This window comes from Frankliniella occidentalis, unplaced genomic scaffold, assembly GCF_000697945.3.
Source record: "Frankliniella occidentalis isolate FOCC.00 unplaced genomic scaffold, Focc_3.1 Scaffold78, whole genome shotgun sequence".
NCBI classification, from domain to species: domain Eukaryota; kingdom Metazoa; phylum Arthropoda; class Insecta; order Thysanoptera; family Thripidae; genus Frankliniella; species Frankliniella occidentalis.
In genome coordinates, this window is record NW_026267208.1 from 960,170 (window position 1) to 968,364 (window position 8,195).

Sequence of the window (8,195 nt, forward strand, 5' to 3'; positions counted from 1 at the left end):
AAAAAAATTGTTAAACCCTAAAGTAACAACAAGTTAGGATCAACTGCGAATCAAATTGAGAAAATTGTTTCATTGGATTCATTTACTCCAGCAGATGTCTCCACTATAAATGAAATCAATGTTAACATTGACAATATATAGCCTATTTTCTTCTGCATTTCTGTCTTACATGACAAGGCCAGCTATTTAAGTATTGATTCCAATTTAATTCAAATTATAAAAGTCAAGAGTTATGATTAATTTTTTAAGTTATTGTAACTTACAAAGATTGGTATTTGAATTACAATAGGTATGTAATGAGCACTATTTGAGTCCTGCTTGAAGACTGAAAACACATTGGCTTTGCACAAGTAAAAATTATAACTGTTACAAGAACTGTACATCAACACAGTCGTTGTAGATAATAGATAAAATATACATCAATTGTAAATATGAAACCAAACTTTGCGTTATAACAACACATCAACACAATAGATCCATCCACTAAACAATGAAATATGACTACAATAATATATTTGCAGAAAATACATCACAGTTTTGTTTTTAACAACAGGCAAGTCAAAAATATAAATATCTAGTTGACTCTTGGCCAATTTGAACACATGATTAACTAACACAAACTACATTGCTAAAAATGAAATTAGGGACTCGTACCTGAAACCACATAGTAAAACTATTTAAGTACCGGTAGTAATTGAACTTTCTCACAGCCAGAGTAAAAGAGACTGGAAAATGATTTTAAGACAATTCTAAGACTACAGAATATCACACTTATTTTATGAATTTTAAAGGCACTTATCCCTCAATAAAGAGTTCAGAAAATAACATTTTGTAGAGACGAGGAGGAGAAAAAAAGCAAAAGGTCAGTTTTACAATACCTTTTTGGATAAAAGTGAGGTATTCTTATAAGATGTTAATGACAAGAATTAGAGATATAATTAGAATAATCTGATAACATTTATCAACTTGACTTAGCTTTCTGTGATTCCAAACCATCAAAAGATTGATTAAAATCCTTCTGAAGATTATCTAATGGGTCTTCATCCATTGACTTCTGAAGCCATGAAGATATAGAGGGCCCAGGCAGAAGCTGTAAATGAGACGATGTGAAAGCAATGGTAAAAGATAATTACACAGAAATTCGTTAAAAATCTTACCTCGATTGGGGTTTCATCAGAAGGTCCTGATGCGCTTGCACTGAAGGAAGAATCAGCTTCAGTTGAATCATCTCCTTTTATTCGACCTTCTTTGGTCCAAACTGGCATTAGTTCAACCTCTTGGGTTGGGCTGCAGCAGAACAAAATAAAAGATCAAACAAAAAAAATTGAGTCTATCAATTTTAGCGGGAGTAAAACATACCTAGTAAAAGTCCAACATTTGGATTCTGTTGAACTGACCGACGAAACGCTTCCATCTCGATTATTGGCACTTTCGGTACCCGCTAATGAAAGAACAGAGCTACCCAGGCTGCAACCAGCAGCTATTAAGTTGCTAGCGCTGAGTTCTAATTCACCATGGTTTTTTTCAATCTCTATAGCTAGTTCTACAGCAGCTCTAGAACCAGGTTTTGCTGGTAAAGCTCTGTAAGGTAGGGATCCTTCTTCTAAACTTTGACACACAAAATCATCCATGAAAGACAAAGTAAAATCAGGGTTTTCGAGCAGCTTTTCTCTGTTATCATTCAGTAGAGAAAGCTCAGGACAAGAAGAAATTAGGCAAAGAAGTTCATTGCACAAGCAACGTAAAGCAGCATCACCAAACACACGAGTCAATGATGCTGCTATAATATCTTTTAAAAATTGAACAAGATTTTGAGAGTATTCAACATTTCTCACAACTAAGAGTTTTAATGCAACCACAATTTCATATAGAAGTTTATGTATCCTAGGGGGGACTATCTCAAGGCTCATTTGAATTTGATTAACATAAACTTTCTGGCCAAGAGCAACAATTTTTTCTAAAGCCAACATATGAGATTTTTCTAAATTAGAAGCATCATTATCCTTGATCAGCAAGGAGTGAAAGTTGCTCAACATCCAAACGTACAGTTCTAAGATAGCAGTGGGTGCAACTTTACTTTCAGAGTGCTTGGTCAGGTATAAAAGAACTTTTTCATGAGCAGTAAATGATTCTCTCTCTAAATCTGAAAAAAAAGAAGAAGAAAAAAAAGCATGAGTAAAAGATTAACCACAAAAAACAACAGATTTGTGAGATGAACTAAAACTAGATAAAATGCATACTTGCAAGTAAGGCCAGTTTAAGCTGTGCCTGGAGGGCTGCAGAATGTTCCTTCGCCACAGGTAGTAACCTCAACAGAGCAGCAAGGTGCCAATGGTTGGCTTCGCTAGGATACTTTTCTGCTAAAGACATTCCCAATGAAACAAGTTCATCTTGAAGAAGAGAATTCGTGCAGTGATTTTTTAAGAAATCAATAATCTGAAAGATTTTAGATAAGCTTGTTAGACTAGATATTTACTATTTTACATAGTGAATAGAATTTATACAGCCTTTAAACATACCTGATCACATATACTTTCAGCACTGCTGCTGTCAGCTATTTTACACAGCAGATGCAGGGTTTTTATTTTGATAGCATTATCTGGATGTTGCAAGCAGCGCATCACAACAGCCTGTTGGTCCCGGGTAAGATTGACTTGTTGGTGAGAAATCAAAGACTGAAGGAGATTTAAACCTTCATACCTAAAAAAAATAAAAAAAATAAAAAAACAACAACATTATATTCAATGAGCTTTGGATAGAAAAGATTGATATGTAATACTGAATACTAAGGGTAGTAACATTTCAATACCTATAGTTCATATTGTGGCTTATCAGAAGTGTCCCAATGGTAGTCATTGTTAGTGCCTTGAATTTGCTTGATGTCACACCTAATTCCATCATGGTCACCAAGCACTCAATGGCAATAGCTGCTGATAAATTTGAGCAAGAGCCAATACTTCCATCACCTAATGCTGCCTTGTGTGTGTCTTGTAGTATTTTCTGAACTTCTAATATGGGTGGTTGTAGTTGCCTAATTAATCTGGAATTTGAAGAAAAAACAACATGAAAGAGAAACTTGTGATAAGCTGCTAGTCAAAATAATTTTAAGTATTATAGATTCTTAAAATTACCTAATTATTGTAAATTGTGTCCATGGTGCTGATGCACCATGATGTAGGTAATCCTTAGGCAATTTGCCATGTAGAATTTGTTCTTGGATGGAAACCACAGTTGAACAGAGACCTTTTGTCACCTCCTCTTCCTCCTATTGAACAACTTGCATGACAAGAAATGGAAAGAAACAAACAACTTTGCATGTGATGTACCACTGTGGTTACTCACCTGCCTCAAGTCAAGAAGATACTGAAGAATAAATGCGACAACTCCAGGATCACTGTCTCCTAAAAGAGCTCGTACCCGATGGATATAGTGCACAGCTTGAGTTGGACAGATGCGAAGAAAGTGATGAAGGACTATCACTGCTTTCCCTCGTATGTATTCCTGTTCCCGCAAAATTTTAAAGTAATTGTTTATGAATAGATACCAGACACATTTACCACTCTTCAATAAAATCGTAACGCCACACTAACATTGGAATGGGTAAGCTTATCAGCAACCATTGGAAGGACAGAAGAGGCTTGATCAGCAGGTATGAGATGGCATGTAGCAGCAAGAGCCATGGCAATGGTCACCATATTACGGCTCGCCAAGTCTCGAATTATAGTGTTAACAAGTAGCATAGAAAGTTGATGAGAATCTTTCAATAGATTAACACACACCATATACCCTAAAATACAAAAATCTTGCTCAGGACTTTATCAAGACTGAAACTGAATTAAAGGTAGAAGTTTTTATTATAACACGTACCCATTTTTTTCTCTGCAAGCGAACCTCTCTGGGCAAGTTTGACAGCATGAATATAAGCAAATTCTGCTTTGTACCCCATCATTTCAGCAAACACAACAAAAGACAACATTTTTTTAACAGCTGACGGCCTAACGGCAGGTTCTGATAGCCGCTCTTGAATTGATCTTAAAGAATCTTGAAAACACCATTCTTCTTCCTTTGAGAAAAGATGAGTTAGTTAAATGGTATTTGGTGATTTGTCCTGAAGCTAAGTGCCTTGATAGCAAAATTTTTATACGAAAAAGCCGTAAGTGTGTTAAGCCAAAACTGATGAGATTACTAATTGATTATAACACTTACTCGTTTTGTTCTTGCAGACATGCATCTTTCAAACATAGACTTAGTGCTTAACCCTACACTTGTACTCAATGGAGAGAGAAGAGTGTTAAGGGACTCAATCGTTTTCTCTAAAATTCCGGACATTATAAACACTGGTTTAGAAGCATAGCAGTATAAAAAGCTATCAGTGCATAATCGATCAGTCAGTCAGTTGGTTAAGAAACAAATCCACAATCATAATTTGAATTCATGCTGTTCTCTCTGTTGTGATTTGAAACACTTGTTTTCATTTCTCAGAGGTTGGTCTCGGGGGAAAATGAGTGCAGACGAAATGACGTCATAGTAGAAGTATGAGAAGTTTTGGAGTACACACAGATTTACTTATATATATCTTGGCGGACACTAATTACAAACAATTACAGAACCAAAACATCAGATAACTACAAGATTACGACACAATGAAGGAGAAAATGAAAAGCGGCATTGAGGTGATGTGCGGACTACCCGCTACCCGTGGTTAGAAGGTTAGAAACTCGAGGAATGCTATGGGGAATGCCTAATCCGCATAGGCAACCCATCTGGCATCATCTGGGGTATCGCATGGAGCGTAGGTCATTCTTCATTCATTTCATGCACGTTTGAGCATGGTGGAATGTTTCCTCGGCAATCCAATGAAGGTTCACGGTCGGTCTTAGATCAAGTTTACTCTAGAGGAAGTGGCAATGCGTAATAAGGTCTGCAAAAATTATTAGATGCGAGGGCGCGATAGGCGGAGAGAAAGTAGGCTATCCCAGAAATGATAGCCAAGGTGTTTGTGGCTAGCCAGTGTGAGCTGGAGTGGAATCACCGCAAGGGCAGGTCTAAAATGGGCGAGCCATTTGGGCATGAGTGGTCGGGCCATCATCTGCCCGCAGCTGCCCGCAGCTGCCCGCCGCACAGCGGTGCCAGGCGCTGGCCGGGGCTTGTCCTGCTGGGTAAGCGGGCCTAACTAGGCACGGCCCCAGGACCCAGGAGGCCCGGGAGAGGCATCCCACGGGAGCCGAAAGACCGAGTACCGGTACCACCGCGAGCAGGGTGTTATGCAGAGGGGAAAGGGGGGGGGGGTAAAGGGAAGTGGGAGGTGTTGTGCATGGAATACGCCGTAGCAAGTCGTGCTGCTCCGACGTCAGGCCGCTCTAGTGAGGGAGCGAGATGGATATACGGATTTTTAGAGAAAGAGAGTGAGAGGGGGAAGCAGGGGGTGGGGGGCACGGCAGCTGGGCGTAACTGGTGGAGCGCTCGCGCCGGCGGCGGGCCTGAGCGAGGCAGCCGCGGCCGGCCAGTCCAGTACCGGTGCTGCCGGCAACGAGACGGGTCGCGGGGTTCGGATTCGGAGACGGAGACAAAGCGAGAGCGAAGGGAGACGCGTTATCGTCGAACAGCAGACCGGCAGTGGACCATTATGGGTGACATTGGCGATGTCAGCAAGGAGGAACTGTCCGTTCAGTTAGGTATGTATGGGGGACGGGGAGAAACGGGGGAGTACGAGGTGGGGAAGGGGGTGTAAAGGTGGGCTGGGGAGTACCTTTTCCAATCTCGCTTTTTATGCCCCGGTCCATAAGCAAGGGCTATGCAAAGACAGTTCTACAAGTTTTGCTGCAGAGTCAGATGAAAGTTGGGACTTCCCCATAGTGGACAGTGGTTTGTACCGGATGTCGAAGGGAAAGTGTGGAAACGGGGCGGGCCGGTGAGCGGCCAGTTGTTATGTATGTATGATGTGTAGTGTTTTGAAAGCGTGCGATGATGAAACGCCGAGCGGAAGTGAGCGGGAGATGCGAGCAGGGCGCCGAGAGCGGCAAAGTGTGACTCATGACGCCGGCAATCTCCACGTGCGATCTTCGACACTTGAGGGAATTACAACGGCGCGGGTCACGCTTGAACGTGGCTGCTCGCGTCAAGGTCGTCAGTCAGCTGTTACCTGCGGCCTCCTCCTGGTCCTGGCCTGCGGCGCGCCGCGGAGCCCGCCCGTGGCCACCGCTAGCCACACGTCCCATGGTCGGGTTTCTCTCTCCCATCGCCATGCCTGATTGCTCGGCCCGGGCCCCCCTCACGTCCTCCAGGAGGGGCCCACCGGGGGGCTTCCCTCGCGTGCCCCAACACGCCTTAATATTTGTGACGTTGGCGCCGCCATCGTCCTCATCGATTGACCTTCGACTCCTCCGGCGGCGTGGCGCGGCGAGGCGTGGTGGAGCAGGGCGGACACGACGTCGCCACGGGTGGAAGGTTCCGCCGGAGGAGTCGGCCGGCCGGGCCAGCCGGGCCGAGCCGGCGCGCGCCGTCGCCAGAGTGGTGGAAAGTCCCGATGGAGGACTCCAGTGGAAAGCGGCGCGCGCTCTGTCCAGCCAAACGTCAGGGAAGTGCACCACGGGGCTCCATCTCCTTCTCCCGGGAGAGCCCAGCGGGAGGCTGCTGCCGCCGCGCGCTCCTTCCCGCCCCCCGCGCTGTTCTTTGACCCACCTGCGGCGTTGCGCTACATCGCGCGCGGGGCCCAAGTTCAGAGACGCGATGCCCGCAAGCCCGACCCGCGGCCCGACCGTCCGCCGGCGCAAGTTTCCGCGAGCCGACTGTCCTCCCGCGAGGAGCGGCCGGCGGCGCCCTCTGTTCCGCCTGATAGCGACCCGACGCTAATCGAGGGTTGGTGATACGACATACCCACAGACGACAGACGCAAGGACACGCGCAACCTCCGCCAGCGCGATATGTGTGAAAGTTGCACTTCTCCAGGAGCGAGTCGAAGTCGCACTCCTCTTGCCCCCCCTCCCCCCTCCCCTTTGCCGGCCGTTCCAAAAAAGCATTTATCCAAAAAGCCGTCCGTCTTCCTGGCAGGGTGCCCCCAACTGCTCGCGCTAGAGTCGGACGCCAAGGATGTCACCTGGATTCCAGTCCACATCCTGTCCTGTAGCCGAGGGTCCCGGCCGGCAGTGTCCCACCTTCAAAGCAGGCCCCACGCGCACAGTGCGCGTCTGTCGTCTTTATTTTCCAAGACAAACAATACTAAAAACGGGTTTTGTGGACGTCACCTCGCCTCCAGAGAGACTGATAAAGTTCACCGAACGCGACGCGCAACCCACCACTGTACTGTACTTCCCCGCGACCTTCCAGACTGACTCAAAACTCGCGAAGACGATATGTGAGTCAGTTCTCCTGGAACACTGAGACGAGTCAGCAGGGTCCAGCCAGCGTTTGAGACCGAACCCGGATTGTGCAGAGGTAGGCATTTTTGACCGCCGGGCAGAGCCGGAATCTGGAATGGGTTCGTCTTGTTGACGACCGCTTTCGTCATTCCCCCCGCGGCGTGTCGGTTGGGTTGCCCCGCCCCGCCCCGGTCGAGTCCCAATCACCGATCACGCGTCATCGCATCGCACCCGCCGCGTCTCTACGACTATCGCATGCATGCGTCGCGGCGTGCGCGGTGCGCGCGGGCCTACGCCCCCAAAGCACAAACACGGCACCTGGAAGATATCCAGTTAGCGTAAAAGTGAGGAAAAGTGAGAAGTGAAGTGAGGCCGAGTGAGGTGAAGTGAGGCCGAGTGAGGTGAAGTGAGGAAGCGTAAAAGCGTAGAAGTGAAAGTAAAAATGTACAAAAGTGAAAAAGCCGGAAAGTGAAAAGTGAAAAAGCGGAAAAGCGGAGAGGCGATACCCCGGTAGATGCGAACACTTTTATAGCGCCAATTTGGCACGCGCCTTATAAGCGCTAGAAAACTTCGCGAGAAAAGCGCCTTTTTGGCGCTTTCTTGAACAAAAGACGATCGCAGAACGCCAAAAATGCGCTCTTTTCGCAAAGTTTTCTAGGGCTTAAAAGGCGCGTGCCAAATTGGCGCTATAAAAGTGTTCGCATCTACCGGGGTATCGGGGTATCGCCTCTCCGCTTTTCCGCTTTTTCACTTTTCACTTTCCGGCTTTTTCACTTTTGTACATTTTCACTTTCACTTCTACGCTTCCTCACTTCACCTCACTCGGCCTCACTTCAC

At 45.8% G+C, this 8,195-nt stretch overlaps 2 protein-coding genes across 2 annotated transcripts in view; one reads left to right on the forward strand and one right to left on the reverse strand.

Moving 5' to 3' along the window:
• Positions 1 to 185: 185 nt before the first annotated feature.
• On the reverse strand, positions 186 to 5,228 carry LOC113203894 (AP-4 complex subunit epsilon-1). Its single transcript, XM_026418830.2, has 11 exons — positions 4,207 to 5,228; positions 3,868 to 4,063; positions 3,591 to 3,787; positions 3,343 to 3,501; positions 3,132 to 3,265; positions 2,810 to 3,040; positions 2,520 to 2,700; positions 2,241 to 2,436; positions 1,360 to 2,143; positions 1,158 to 1,287; positions 186 to 1,090 (listed from the first exon to the last, which is right to left on the reverse strand). Exons 1-11 carry the CDS (start codon positions 4,327 to 4,329, stop codon positions 962 to 964), a joined length of 2,460 nt encoding a protein of 819 aa, XP_026274615.1. The 5' UTR covers positions 4,330 to 5,228; the 3' UTR covers positions 186 to 961.
• A 251-nt stretch (positions 5,229 to 5,479) lies between these two features.
• LOC113203910 (uncharacterized) overlaps positions 5,480 to 8,195 on the forward strand; it is a 5,366-nt gene continuing 2,650 nt past the window's right edge. Inside the window, exon 1 of the mRNA XM_026418856.2 lies at positions 5,480 to 5,675. Within this exon, the coding sequence (XP_026274641.1) occupies positions 5,627 to 5,675 (49 nt within the window). The 5' untranslated portion in view covers positions 5,480 to 5,626. The remainder of the gene's footprint in view (positions 5,676 to 8,195) is intronic.

Coding starts and splice junctions, on each gene's coding strand:
- LOC113203894 (XM_026418830.2), bottom strand. CDS start 4,329: ATGTCCGGAATTTTAGAGAAAACGATTGAGTCCCTTAACACTCTTCTC. Junction 2,437..2,519: donor CTGAAAGTATATGTGATCAG/GTATGTTTAAAG, acceptor AAAATCTTTCAG/ATTATTGATTTCTTAAAAAA. Junction 1,091..1,157: donor CTGATGAAACCCCAATCGAG/GTAAGATTTTTA, acceptor TCTCATTTACAG/CTTCTGCCTGGGCCCTCTAT.